We start from the raw sequence: 15,072 nt of genomic DNA, 5'->3' as shown, positions 1-15,072 counted from the left end.
GTCAGGGATTTGACTTTTGCCTAAATTTCTGAAAATGTGAACCTTATTGCTTGGATATATTCATGTACGGATTTATAAAGTGCACACAGGTTCTCAGATCTTGATCAGACGACTGCAGCGAAACGCTAGTCGCTTGCGAGCATTCCAGGGTCCTGTTCCATGCGACACATATTATTCCCGTTTACAACTTACTAATTTTCAAAACCAATTCGTAGGCCTGATTGCGGCACTCTACCTTTTGGTTGATATTAGTAGATATGTCATTCAAAATCTGTTTCATCGTATGAAAACCAAATAAAAGCGCCTTTGTAGCTTCAGCTCTGGCCGACCACCTAGTGACCGATAACCTTTTCAAAATCGGAATTTTAGTACTATCATTTTTCAGTGTTTCAAAAGAAGGCCCCATCAGTAGATAGAAGCGGAAAAAATGTATAGAGGCTTTCACGGAAATCAAAGAAAATGGATCCTTCTGTACAACATTCTGCAGCACACTAGGGGACCAAATTTAGCGAATGTAAGAAACAGGGAATATACTCAGCGTACTTATATTTAAATCGTGCTTCTAAGCCGATGTGCATCCCACTCGTGTTGATGGCATTGTCATAGCTTTGCCCGCGACAATCTCTGATGTTAATGCCGTTCTCTGCCAAAAAAGATAGCTTTGGGAGAGTTGTTACATATCCAAAAACTTCATAGATCTTTCCACTGGTCCGGATGGTAGGACATAGTGCACTATCATAGTCAACTGATATACATGAGACATATCAATAGTAGAACCCAATGAGACTGAATAGTATTTGAATCTCTAAATTTCGCAAATAATATAATCCAGTATGGCTGATGCAATTAGATGGATAAATTCCTCGCACGTTGTTTTTGACAAATGAGACGTATGTCCCTTTCAATTATTTGCATGAGTACGTATATGTTGTGCCAGAAAGACATCAAACTTGGGTAGTAATTCTGATAATCCTAAATAATTTCCATTCTGGGTAAACGAACAGTTTCATCACTACCTCGAAATGCTAGTCCTCGCTCAGCTAAAAAACTTATAACTGCAACGATTCGTTCTGAAGGTACTATTCCGCTGCAACTGCCGGCCGTAGCGTCCGGCAATGACTGCGGGCAGTTGACTACTGCTCTTAGGCAAAGCAACGGAACACACGTCGTTGTAACTGCTCGGCAGTCAGCGGTCGTGACGTCATCGCGACTGCCGCGTGTCGGCCGCTGCAGAAGCAGTCAAGCAGTTGGGCCGCGACTGCCAGGTGTGTGACGACTGCAGAAATCAACGACGCGCTATGTCGAAGAAAGGTTTTCACGATGACGACGACGAACAATTAGTGGAGTATGTGAGCAGATACTCTATACTGTATGATCATAAGCATACAGATTTCAGAAATGTGGTGGCAAAGGATAAGGTGTGGAAGAAGATAGGAGAAGCAATGAAAAAAGATGGTAAGTGTTTTGCATATAGACATTCATTTATTCATGTTTTTTTCCCCTACTGTGACAAATTGTACAATATGGAGGCTACAACAATGCTTCCATTCTTTCTGTCACCAAACGTTTACAACAATAGTCGTTACGAGTAGTAACAATAATTTATTTCCTTTATTTGAGCCTTAAAGGAGGATATAAGATGAACATCAACAAAAGCAAAACGAGAATAATGGAATGTAGTCAAATTAAATCGGGTGATGCTGAGGGGATTAGATTAGGAAATGAGACACTTAAAGTAGTAAAGGAGTTTTGCTATTTAGGGAGTAAAATAACTGATGATGGTCGAAGTAGAGAGGATATAAAATGTAGACTGGCAATGGCAAGGAAATCATTTCTTGAAGAAGAGAAATTTGTTAACATCGAGTATAGATTTAAGTGTCAGGAAGTCGTTTCTGAAAGTATTTGTATGGAGTGTAGCCATGTATGGAAGTGAAACATGGACGATAACCAGTTTGGACAAGAAGAGAATAGAAGCTTTCGAAATGTGGTGCTACAGAAGAATGCTGAAGATAAGGTGGGTAGATCACGTAACTAATGAGGAGGTATTGAATAGGATTGGGGAGAAGAGAAGTTTGTGGCGCAACTTGACTAGAAGAAGGGATCGGTTGGTAGGACATGTTTTGAGGCATCAAGGGATCACAAATTTAGCATTGGAGGGCAGCGTGGAGGGTAAAAATCGTAGAGGGAGACCAAGAGATCAATACACTAAGCAGATTCAGAAGGATGTAGGTTGCAGTAGGTACTGGGAAATGAAGAAGCTTGCACAGGATAGAGTAGCATGGAGAGCTGCATCAAACCAGTCTCAGGACTGAAGACCACAACAACAACAACATTTGAGACATAGTTCTTTTCCAGGTTGTAATCATTGATTTGTAGGTTCACAGAAGTAGAATCCCCCTGTTCGGGGCAGGGGAATAATGTTCAGTGGTAAACCCATGTCATGGTCAAGTTCATAAAAATCTCGTCCTCTTTTTTCTAAATAGGCGTCCCTGAGGAGATTGTGTAGATAGCAACAAGCTGTAACGAGTTTATCACATGTGTTAAGTTGAAGATTCAGATTTGTGTAGAACACTCGAAATACCTGACACAAAAGTCCTAAAGCGTTTTCAGAAACTCGGCGCGCTCGTGACAGTTTATAGTTGAAGGTCGGTTTTGCTGGGAAGACGAGCGAGTGTAAGTCTTGAGAATATGCTTTCACAAGCGGAATGCCTCGTCGCCTACTATAACAAATGGCATCTTGATGTCAGTTAATGGAAGCTTTTCATCTGCTGGAAACACGTCTCCTTTCATGATCATTTTCCCCATTGCTGACTTATTAAATATGCCACTGTCTCCTTCCTTCCCATATGAACCTACGTCTGTCGCAACGAATTTACAGTTCGCATCAACCAATGCCAAAAGTACTATGGAGAAGTACCCTTTGTAATTCCAGAAAAGGGAACCACTTTTTACAGGACACCGTGTCCTTATATATTTCCCATCAATCACAGCACAGGGAAACCCCAAAGAGTGTAAAATTCTTTCGCGCCTTCCCTGAAAGATTCTCGAGATGGAGGAGGCAGGAAGATAGGTGCCAAGTGTTGGCACATAGCTTCTACTGTTTCACGAACTATGATGCTCACGTAGCTTGGTGATATCCGGAAACCATATCCAAGGGACACGAAACACTCCCCTGTAGCTAGAAACCTGTAACACAAACCATTATTATTATTAATACATGAGACATAAATAATATGTCTTGTCCTAATTACACAGCTAAACAAATATCGTTCCGTTTTAGGTAACCAGTGTAAGAAGAGATGGAAAGACATCAGAGATAACTACTGGAAAACTGTTCGAAAAGAACAACTGCAAACAGGTTCTGCAGCACCAAGTTCAACAACAAAATGGGCGTTGTTCAACAGACTAGACTTTTTGAGAGATGTAGAAAGGGAGCGGTCGTATTTTTGTAGTATCCCGCCAAAGGAGCCAACAAGTGTTGAAGGACTGCTATCTGACGAAGACGGACAAAATGCCAATGAAACAGAGCCTGACACTCTACAAGCCATTGCTTCCTTGTCCTCTAGTGACGCAGCTGCTGCCAACTCTTCCATCTCAGCTCGCAGATCGAGGAAAACACACTGGGATTCAATCAACCAAAGGGGCCAACAACGATTGGGATTGCTGCAGCGCTTGGCTAATAATCGGGAGCCGGAAGATAATGTGGGGCTGTTCATGAGATGCATCGCATCGTCCATTAGGAAACTACCACGTCACCTCATTAATAAAGCGAAAATTGACATTTTAAGCTATGTTACGAGACTTGACAGTTCTTCAGAATCATCTCATGTGCCACTACCTGTCATCATCAGTCCTTCCGGCTTGTCTTCTCTTTCGTCCCCTTTCGAACAAACTTCATCGGTTTGAGACGATACGTACACTTTCACCCCATTAATAAACGTCGAACCACAAGCAGGTGATACTACTTTTGAAAATAATTACTAATCATAATGTAAACACAGTGTAAAGATAATGTAAAAATAAACAACAAACTGTACAGGCCCTGAGTCGTTTCCAAATAAACCTATTATTTTAATAGAAATTTATGTTATTTCATAGAGATACAAAATTATCCCTTTTAAACCATTGTTGATGAATACGCATGTTTTTCTACAGCTACTTACTGTAAAGTCACTGCCATTTTTTCGTCGGCTTCTATTGGAGTTTGCACTGCACTGCAGCTGTTCCTGCTATTATCTTCTTTCACCAGATTTAAAACAAAATCGAACTGATTCTAAAGAAATTTCTGAATCTCTCTTCATCGTTTCGCAAGTGACCGGTTACTAAGTTAGCATAAATTCCTTCACTTTTCCGTGTTTGGAAAATGCTGTGGGGAGAAGATCTTGTAAGCATTGCAATAATTTCCTCTTCTTCTTCCTCGTCCACCAAAAACCTAGAACGGTGTTAGCATCCACGTTGCGAACTCGCGTGCGTGTTCCTTTCACAGAGGTAACTCACTGAGTTCAAAAATGGTTCAAATGGCTCTGAGCACTATGGGACTTAACTTCTGAGGTCATCAGTCCCCTAGAACTTAGAACTACTTAAACCTAACTAACCTAAGGACATCACACACATCCATACCCGAGGCAGGATTCGAACCTGCGACCGTAGCGGTCACGCGGTTCCAGACTGTAGCGCCTAGAACCGCACGGCCCCTCCGGCCGGCAACTCACTGACAAGGGGAGGCCGCCAATTGTGAAATTCAGATTCGATTCATACTGCGCATAATAAAAGCTCATGGCCAGAGGTGTAATGTGGCAAAGCACCAAGATGCACTTCTCAGCCGTTGTCGAGAAAATCGACAGTTAAAAGAAACCGTTGCGGCGAGATACTCTCTACGATTAATGATTTTCTGCAGCGTCATAGCGCAGCGGTAAGCACTGGGGTTCGTAATCCGAAAGTCGCCGGATCGAATCTCGCGCCATGCGATATTTTTTTATTATTAGTTTTTTGCAATTCAAATACATATATATAACTATTAATGAATTGCTTATGCATGTTGGTGAAGGCGGATCGCTCTCCAATTGTACCGCCTCCATTTTTCCGTTTGTTTAACAGGGTGTGTACCAAAGCTGTCCCGTCCGCACTGATTTTCGACGATGTTGTAAGTTGCGCTAGGGACCGCATCTACCTTCTTTCCAAGTTAGCAGGCAACTACGCTGTTATGGGGCGGCTCGTTTCGGCCCATTCAACATCTGTCCTTCAAGTGTAACGAGCGAGTAACGGAGTTTATATTTCATACCTGCCACAGCAAGTTTGTGTTCGTGGGGTCTCTATTCTAATTCGAACGTTTGACTTACGCTATACGTATTCGTTTCTACGTCTTCCGTTAACTATACGTGGTTAACATTATGAAGACAATTAATAACATTTGTGAAATACAACATTGTTTGCGGAAAACATAATGATGTTCGAAGTCGCCAGTTTTTCCACGACAAACGACTTTTAACAACTTATTATATGCATAATTGTTGCAACTGATTGTCGGGAATTATATATATATATATATATATATATATATATATATATATATATATATATATATATATGAATTACAAAAAACAAATACTAAAAAAAAAGTTGCATGGAGCGAGATTCGATCCGGCGACCTTCGGATTACGAACCCGAGCGCTTACCGCTGCACCACCACGCTGTACAATATCACTAATCGTAGAGTGTATTTCACCGCAACGGTTTCTTTTAACTGTCGATTTTCTCGACAACGGCTGAGAAGTGCATCTTGGTACTTTGCCACATTACACCTCTGGCCATGAGCTTTTATTATGCGCAGTATGAATCGAATCTGAATTTCACAATTGGCGGCCTCCCCTTGTGAGTGGCGTGGCCGCTGCGGTCAGCAGTCTCAACGAAATACACAGCCAGTGACGGTCGGCAGTTACGGCTGGCAGTCGCAGCGAAATAGTACCTTAAGAGTGTTCGCCAATACTTTCGTTCGTTCTCAATTTGGCTTTCTGAACTAACAGGGAAATTATCGCTTTTCTGTGCTTTCTTCGTGTCTCTTCAGAAAAATATTTGCATTCTTCCAGTCATCTAATCCGTCTTTCGTAAACCGTGGCGAGTCTGCCACTTTGCAAACAAAACCGAACAGTCGCCCTTTAGTTTCTGAATAGCACAACCAATCTCTCATGTAAGTTTTATTCGTTAGTTTATGTTTATATGTGAAAAAACTACTCTCTACAGAATATTGGCTTATTTCTACAGAATATTGGCTTACTTTGCTTCTCATGTATTTTCATTTAAGACAAAAAACTAATGTTCATATATTGAACTTCGCTACTTCCTTTCATAATCCAATAATCTCTGTCAATGTTGTTTGGCCGCTCACCAATATCGGTAGAATACATTTTACTTTCACTTTGTGTTCCACTTGTTCAAGATGCTGTAACATTTTTTCGACTTCTCTTTGTCTTGAAGACGAGGTCTCTGGGCCGATAGGACTTCCTATGCTTTTCAATTCAGTTTGGCTTGCAGACGATACGCCTGAACTGGGAAGACTTGCTGTATCACTTGTGGAAAAAGTAACTGCATCGGAAAAGTTACATATTCTGATAAATCTTCTGTAGTATAACTATCATCCTTATATTCAACTACAGATTTTGTATTTTGTACTTCATTTTCTGTATATTCGGCAAAATCATTCTGAACATTAAAAAACTCAGTTTACGTGTTTTAAATATAATAGCATGTGTCTTTCTCTCGTTTTCATCTCCTGCTTTACGCTTTGCACTTCCAGAAGCGTAGTGGCGTCCACTATATCTCTGTCTACTGCTCATGGTGGTTTGCTCAGTCTGTGTAGAAGGGAAAATGAATTACAAAATAAAATGGAACACTACTATTTAATCGTATTCCGTAACGCGTAAGTATCATAAACAACATACGTCCGTTTTCTACTGAAGCTAATGCCAGCTGAATGCGCAATTGCTCACCCACAGAGCTTTTGCGAATGATAACGTGCCGTGTAAGCAGAAGCAAGATTCTGCTCACTAACACTATATGAGTGTGGGGCAAAACCGACAGTCACCTTCACAAGAGTTTAGACTACAACAGCTTCCCGCCTATCGAGATCTATTGAATCTCTGCCCATAAAAATTATGCAGGAAGAAGAAAACGAGTTAAGAGTGAGCTATCAGCTGTTATCTACCCATCAATAAAACTCAGGCACATCTTTACATTATTCGTAATTAGCGCTCTCAACTAAACTTCATCCACTCGGCTTCATGTTTTATATTTCATAAGGGAAGCACGCTGGTAAAATGTCAGCTACCGCAAACGACCTAGCTTGGGAATGTGGGCCACATAGTGAAATTATGCAATTAAGACCTGACTATACTTGGGCGCACTGGCTGTTAAAAAGCGCGTCATTTATGTTGGCGGCCGAGTTTAGGTTCGTTCTGCGCATCTGACGTCACAAAACACAGTCAGCCAATGAACTGAGAACGACGTTGCCACATCTCGACTGAAGTGTAGAGCATGGTCGAGTGTCTTCAGTTTTAGAAACGTTCAGTCATAAATAAAGTAATAGAACAAAAGCAATGTCTTGATAGCAGACATTCTTCTGTAGAAAGTTTGGAAAAAGCATTCTTTATACCAATTACTTCATATTCTATTAATTAATTAAACCAAACAAGCAATAAGACTCCTAATTCAGGCGATAGCAAGGAAAGGTGTTTGTATCACTCTCACGAACCGCTTTTTCGCAATAAAGAACAGCGGTAATTGTTTATTTCCTATTGTATTTCGACGAAGCGTGAGTAATTCATAGTCATACCAACAGTGTTACAGTCCTAATGGCGTTATGTAGCCAAATGTGGTACGTTAGCGTAATGGTGAAGGTGTTGAGCTGCTACGCGAAAGGTTATGAGTTTAAACCTTGTGTGGGGTTTAATATTTTCATTATTTAAAAACAATATCGAAGTGCCTTACTTCGCGAATTATATTCCTTTGAATGCAATTTTTTGAAATTTCTAGTACTTTGTCTCTTCATTAACCCTTTCGCTGCTGCAGACACGTGCTCGCCACATTCCGCGCTGTGCACGATTTTGTCACCACTGCACTGCTCGCCTGTGCAGGGACATGGTGTTCCCACTGCTTTGACACACTTATCATTCGATTTCACAAAAACTATTTGGCCCAAAAATTTGATTTTTACACGTATTCTTGACTGATACCTTCCCCCCATAAATGACTTAATTTCGTTTTGATGTTCAACGCAGTTATTATGCAGCATTAAATGTAGTAAACCATTGCACGAAATTTTGAAGAGTTTGCAGAGGTAGAAGTCCATAGCGTATACTTTCCGTATGGTCGATTTTAGTTGCCACAATTTTGAGAATGAAATGTGGACAACATACTTAAATTTCATATAAAATTTACTGTATAACAATATCTCATTTAATAAGTACGACATAGGTGTCGTATGTAATATTGAGAAATATTCCGTCTTTCGCGACTGTAATAAAAGTATTATTTACACCGGACGCGCTTGGCTTTATTTTAAAGCACTTCAATCAAGGAAAGGTATGGCACATACACAATGGTACTCATGTTCTCTTTCTTGTTTTTGTTCCACAGTCGCAGTTTTACCAATGGTACTGAAATGTATTCCTCTTCTGCAACTGTAATAAGGGGCTTATTTAGACCAGACGCGTTTGTCTCCTTTGAAGCATCTTCAGTGGACAGTATTTTGTCTTCTCCATTGCCAAGTCACCTTTCGTAGTTTTGTGCTGCGGTAACACAATATTCAACGTTTGTGTTGGCAGATCAGTGTTTTAGCAAATAAATGATGTTTACATAGCTCAGAGCACTTCACTGATAGACGGTATATTCAAGTCCTAATGTTTTAGTAAGTCCACAGTTTTGTTTAATGTATTTTGTCTACTTCCTTTTGATTGATTGAAGTGCTTTAAAATAAAGCCAAACGTGCTCAGTGTAAATAAAACTTTTGTTACAGTCGCGAAAGACGGAATATTTCTCAATATTACATACGACACCTATGTCGTACTTAAATAAGCTAAACATTGTGGCAACTAAAATCGACCACACGGAAAGTATACTCTATGGACTTTTACCTCTGCAAACTCTTCAAAATTTCGTGCAATGGATTACTACATTTAATGCTGCATAATAACTGCGTTGAACATCGAAACAAAATTAAGTCATTTATGGGGGGAAGGTATCAGTCAAGAAGATGGGTAAAAATCAAATTTTTGGGCCAAATAGTTGTTGTGGAATCGATTGATAAGTGTCAAAGCAGTTGGAACACGATGTGTCTGCTCGCGCGGAATGCAGGGAGCACGTCTTTGTAGCAGCGAAAGGGTTAATGCGGCCGTGGTGGTTTTACTTCATGAACTGCGCGCTCCCCCCTAAACGTAAGCTTGCGAACTATGCTATACTATGGCGCTGCTTCTATTGGCGCGTGCGTCGTGTGCAACTGGCAACGCAGCAATCTCCTGCGTCTGGGCGGGCATGCGCGAGCCGCCAAGATAAAAGAATTGAACTATAGTCACTCGCTCTGCCATACTGCAGCCATTTCAAGCCTAAGCGCGAAGTACATACATGACTGACTAAGATCATTATTTTCCGGCTATTTCACGTCCAAATGGGCTTTTTTTTGCGCTCTTATTTATACCTTTCGGTTTCCATGCAGATATCACCGATAATTTTCCAAATCAAGATGCAAATATTGGACTGGCACTCGATGCTTCTTTACGACCCTGAATGGTGGTAAGGGCAACAGACGCTAAAGTGACGAAGTAAGTGATAATGAACGGAGTATACGAAACAATCTGTCACTTTCTAGAAGACTAAAATGAAGAGAATCTTTAAGGGCTGTTGAGAAGATTTTTAAAATTATTATAACAATAACAATCTGTAAATTAACAGTAATTAAGGTAGAAAGCGATGTATAGGTGTATGAAACTCTAGAATTTATTCAATTTGTGAAAAAATGTTGACTGGAAAACTCTCTTTCAAATTCTGAAGGAGTCAGGGGTAAAATACAGGGAGCAAAAGGCTATTTACAATTTGTACAGAAACCAGATGGCAGTTATAAGAGTAGAGGGACATGAAAGATAAGCACTGGTTGAGAAGGGAGTGAGACAGGGTTGTAGCCTCTCCCCGAAGTTATTCAATCTGTATATTGAGCAAGCAGTGAAGGAAAAAATTCGGAGTAGGTATTAAATTCCATGGAGAAGAAATAAAAACTTTGAGGTTCGCCAACGACATTGTAATTCTGTCAGAGACAGCAAAGGACTTGGAAGAGCAGTTGAACGGAATGGACAGTGTCTTGAAAGGAGGATATAAGATGAAAATCAACAAAAGCAAAACGAGGATAATTGAATGTAGTCGAATTAATTCGGGTGATGCTGAGGGAATTAGATTAGGAAATGAGACACTTAAAGTAGTAAAGGAGTTTTGCTATTTGGGGAGCAAAGCTGATGATGGTAGAAGTAGAGAGGATATATAATGTAGACTGGCAATGGCAAGGAAAGCGTTTCACGTGGACGATAAATAGTTTAGACAAGAAGAGAATAGAAGCTTTCGATGGGTAGATCACATAACTAATGAGGAGGTATTGAATAGGATTGGGGAGAAGAGACGTTTGTGGCACAAATTGACTAGAAGAAGGGATCGATTGGTAGGACATGTTCTGAGGCATCAAGGGATCACCAATTTAGTACTGGAGGTCAGCATGGAGGGTAAAAATCGTAGAGGGAGACAAAGAAATGAATACACTACGCAGATTCAGAAGGATGTAGGCTGCAGTAGGTACTGGGAGATGTAGAGGCTTGGACACGATAGAGTAGCATGGAGAGCTGCACCAAACCAGTCTCAGGGCTGAAGACCACAACAACAACATGAAAAAATGAATGAGCTTACATTTTAAACTTCATGTTTAGAAAAAACTCAAACTATATAGTTAATTATCTCCATTTTTACCACAGTTTTTAATATATTTGCAAAATTCTAGACTTTCATACAGCTGTAAGTATGGTTTGTATGCTGTGCAAAATTCATCGAAGAATCTCTCTTACTTATGAAGAAAAGTGTACCTATAGCAACAAATGAAGCCAATAGTAAATGAAAAAAAATGATGAAATTTCATATGTAAAAAAATTATTTTGTTATGTTTTTTAACTTCCACTGCTATGAGTGTGAATCCTAAATTATTCCTGGTCATACTGACAAAGTTTCATGAATTTATTTGTAAACGTATAGACAGTGGAAATAAAATGTCCTGTGGTGCCTCTCATGCTCCAAGTCGGCCCGTTTGACGTCCTACCCTCACCCCCCCCCCCCCAAGAGGATGAGAGTGGGGGTAGGGTACTGCAATGTGCTAATGCTTAAAATGTACATGACAGAGGGTCAAAGCAGCGCACTATCAAAATTATTGCTCAAATTATGACGCAAAAACGACTGCAAGGTTGTTTTTTACCAGTGTTCTGTTTTCGTCTTTAATATATGACTTCGAGTCGATGACGTTACATTGTGGTATTAAAAACTCTCTAATATATATATCAATACTAAGGGTGAACAAATTCTGAGCACTAAATAAATGGCTACTGTATTCGAAATAATAAAAAAAACTTCAGTGTTTTATGATGATTTCAAACACAAATACTTGATTCCTACATAGTTACATACCGAGAACCAACACACTTCTTTATTGTTTAAACTTCGCGGTATATATGAACAAACAACAGTGGTTCCCTCTTTTCAGTCAGCAACTTTGGAATCATTGTATAAAATTGATGTGAACCACTTAACAATCTTCTACTTTGTAAAAGAAGTTGACGGTTGGCCTCCAAGTACCGACTGTTAGATGCTTTGAACCTCTCGGAACTTGTGTTGACTGCCCTTTTTGAATCGCCGTTGCCAACGTCAACACTCCCTCGCTTTTACATTTCTAATTGTTGTGCTTTGTGGCGTTGGTTGCATGCTAGTGGTTTGTTGCATGAACTAAATATCACTAAGAAAGCTATTTCTGACCATCGAGGTTGGCTCCGACACACCGATTACCCTGCTCTTCATCGCTAACATCAGAAACATTATTAATCAGTTGACAGAATGCTGCGAACTTAACCAAATGGTGAGGTAATTAATTCACTTTTCTCATTAGTCTACTTGCAACAAATAAATGCTGTACTTGAAATGACTGCACCCCGCCCCCCCCCCAAAAAAAAAAAAAAAAAACCCTCTAACTTGACGCGAGTTTTCGCCCCAATGCGCGGGGCCGTGACTTTTGCTAACTTCTCCTACGAGGCAATTTGGCACTGACACACTGGGTAAGAGCACATTTCTGGGCTAGAGTACTGTATTGGATTTGCCCCCCCCCCCCCCCCTTTCTCCTACAAACCTTGGCTGGAGTAACAAGTTTATCTGTAGTATAGTCTGAGGTTTATAATAAGTTGAGAAGTGATAATTTTGTTCAAATGGCTCTGAGCACTATGGGACTTAACTACTGTGGTCATCAGTCCCCTAGAACTTAGAACTACTTAAACCTAACTAACCTAAGGACATCACACACATCCATGCCCGAGGCAGGATTCGAACCTGCGACGTGGCAGTCGCGCGGTTCCGGACTGCGCGCCTAGAACCGCTAGGCCACCGCGGCCGGCGATAATTTTGTTGAAGTAAATGTTGTGGTAACAGACAGACGTGTGGCATTGCCCAATACTTTGTTTGTATCATATTTAAGTGCACTTTCCCATATTTAACGCATTTTTCATAATAAAAATGCCACTATGTCATGACCGAAAACATATATTAGACAATGATCAAGCAACCGATGTGTGTTTTGACGCATATTACGTATATATATCGTACACAAACTGCAAAAATGCAAGGGGCGTTCCACTACGTATCTTTTACAATATTTTATTCCATTTTCCGCATTTGCTCCTGCTGGTATGGATGCAAAGACAAATACGTAGTTCAATATTGTAAACGTCTGAGTGGTAGTTACATTACTAAGCTGCACTTAACCTGTGACTAACGTGGTGCGGTCTAGTTGACCGCGCGCTTTCGTCAACAATGTTGTGAGTGGACCGGCATGTGGTGTTATTCCAGAGCTTCAATAATGTGAGTGACTTCCTTTTGAAAATCGCTCGCGGTAATTTTGACCGCACTACGGTTTTGGTGTAATTTTTTCTGCAATTGCTTCCCTTACATATGTTTTCCATTTCACAGCTTTTGAAATATGGCGAACTTAGTAATTCTACAGGTAAAGGATGTGATGCAAGTAGCAGACAACGTGTGAACACCGCAGATCGAAACTTTCAGGACATTGTGAGCAGATGGTTGGCGGAATCAGACGATAGTGACTGTGATGATAATCCTGAAGAAACTGAACCATTGCGAGTGAGCATGACACTTTGTCAGAACAAAGTGCAACAGAAAATTACTCTGATGAAAGTAGTGATCCATGTGATGAGAAACGTATAAGCAATTAGTCCTATGGCAAGAATCAGTACACATGGACGAAAGCACCTCCGATCCGAGCTGTTAGAACTCCTCGCCATTAACATCACGAAATTTCCATCCACCACGTTGACTACAGGAGATCCAAAAGACGCATTTTCATTATGGCATCTCTATTTTGATGACGAAGATCTCAATCACATCTTATTATGGATAAATGCTAAAATAGATCGCGTCAGGCAGAATTACTCTGACAAAAGCAAAGGTGAACTTCAGAACCTGGATTTGGATGAACTTTTGGCTTTTTTAGGGCTTCTGATACATTCTTCTGTCTTCAAATCAAACCGCAAAAATGTAAATTAATGTCTAGGAACCGTTTCCTAATGTTGTTGAACTGCTCATGGTTGGATGACTTTTGAACGAGAAAAGATGATGACTTTTGAACTAGAAAAGAGTGTCTCAAAGTTGACAAAATTGCAGCAGCCTCTTTTATCTTTAGAAAAATTACGGAAAATATTTCAATTTAGGCACATGTGCTACAGTAGATGAGCAACTAATTTCCTCCCATGGTAAATGCTCATTTGTGGTCTACATGCCAAAGAAGCCTGGTAAATACGGTTTAAAAATAATGTCCTTGTGTGATGCAAGGACCAGTTACTTTTGTGATGGGTATATGTACACTGGAAATGGCTCTGGTGGTGATAACTTGCTGGACAATGATAAGAATCTGATGATATCAACGCAGTCTGTATTGCGATTGTGTAAACCAATCTATGGCAATAATTGCAACATTACTGCTGACAACTGGTTCAGCCAGTAGAAGAGTTAAGGAAAAAGAGTATAGACTTTTGTTGGAACTCTAAAAAAGAATGAGAGAGAGATTCCGCAAGCCTTCCAACCAAATAAGCATAGGCCAGTTGGTTTATCTTTGCACGACTTTACGCAATGCACCTCTCTGTTGTCACATATGCTAAATACAAGCAAAGCGGTTCTTCTTGTCTTTTCCATGCATCATAGCACCGGATGATTTGACTTCTCAGGAACCAGAAATAATATCACACTACAATGCCACTAAAGGAAGTGTCGGTGATCAGGACAAAAAGTGCTCCATGTACTCGTGCAGTCGAAGAACTCGACATTGACTGATGTGTTTATTCTACCGTTTATTGGACATCAGCACAGTAAATGTGTATGTTCTTCAGAAGAGTGGATCAGATGAAGCTCCTGACAAAAGAGGTATCTTCCAGAAAGATCTGGCCCTTAGTCTTGTGCTGAAACATATGCAAAAGTGAGCTCAGAACCCACGACTTCTGCAGGAGTTACGACTAACGACTTGCCGGATTTTAGGCCCCGATGCTCCAACAGAAGTAGTGGTAGCAGAATTAGGTCCTAGGAATAGGAAAATGTGCAGAATCTGTCCAGCCAGCAAGAAAAGGGAGACTTTGCATGTTTGCTACATCTGAAAGAGACCTATATTGCATGCAGTGCTGTTCCCAGCTCTGCAAGCACTGTTATGAAAAATTGTGGTTTGGAGGGCTCTGATTTTTCATGAGGTATTTTTTCAGGTTAACTTTCCATGTTTTTGTTTCATTA

General features: G+C 40.4%; 1 protein-coding gene across 1 annotated transcript; it reads left to right on the top strand.

Moving 5' to 3' along the window:
• The first annotated feature begins 1,298 nt into the window (after positions 1 to 1,298).
• Positions 1,299 to 14,771, top strand: LOC126431185 (uncharacterized). Its single transcript, XM_050090432.1, has 4 exons — positions 1,299 to 1,455; positions 3,281 to 3,900; positions 13,249 to 13,419; positions 14,682 to 14,771. Exons 1-4 carry the CDS (start codon positions 1,299 to 1,301, stop codon positions 14,769 to 14,771), a joined length of 1,038 nt encoding a protein of 345 aa, XP_049946389.1.
• Positions 14,772 to 15,072: the final 301 nt, after the last annotated feature.

This window comes from Schistocerca serialis, chromosome 1 (genome assembly GCF_023864345.2).
Source record: "Schistocerca serialis cubense isolate TAMUIC-IGC-003099 chromosome 1, iqSchSeri2.2, whole genome shotgun sequence".
NCBI lineage: Eukaryota > Metazoa > Arthropoda > Insecta > Orthoptera > Acrididae > Schistocerca > Schistocerca serialis.
The sequence above is the reverse complement of the archived record's forward strand: the minus strand, read 5'-3'. Positions and strand labels throughout refer to the sequence as shown.

What these genes read in the sequence shown, in the direction of transcription:
- LOC126431185 (XM_050090432.1), top strand. Translation starts at nt 1,299, where the DNA reads ATGTCGAAGAAAGGTTTTCACGATGACGACGACGAACAATTAGTGGAG. An exon ending in AGAAGCAATGAAAAAAGATG is followed by an intron (nt 1,456 to 3,280) that starts GTAAGTGTTTTG and finishes GTTCCGTTTTAG; the next exon opens with GTAACCAGTGTAAGAAGAGA. An exon ending in CTTTCGAACAAACTTCATCG is followed by an intron (nt 3,901 to 13,248) that starts GTTTGAGACGAT and finishes TCCATTTCACAG; the next exon opens with CTTTTGAAATATGGCGAACT.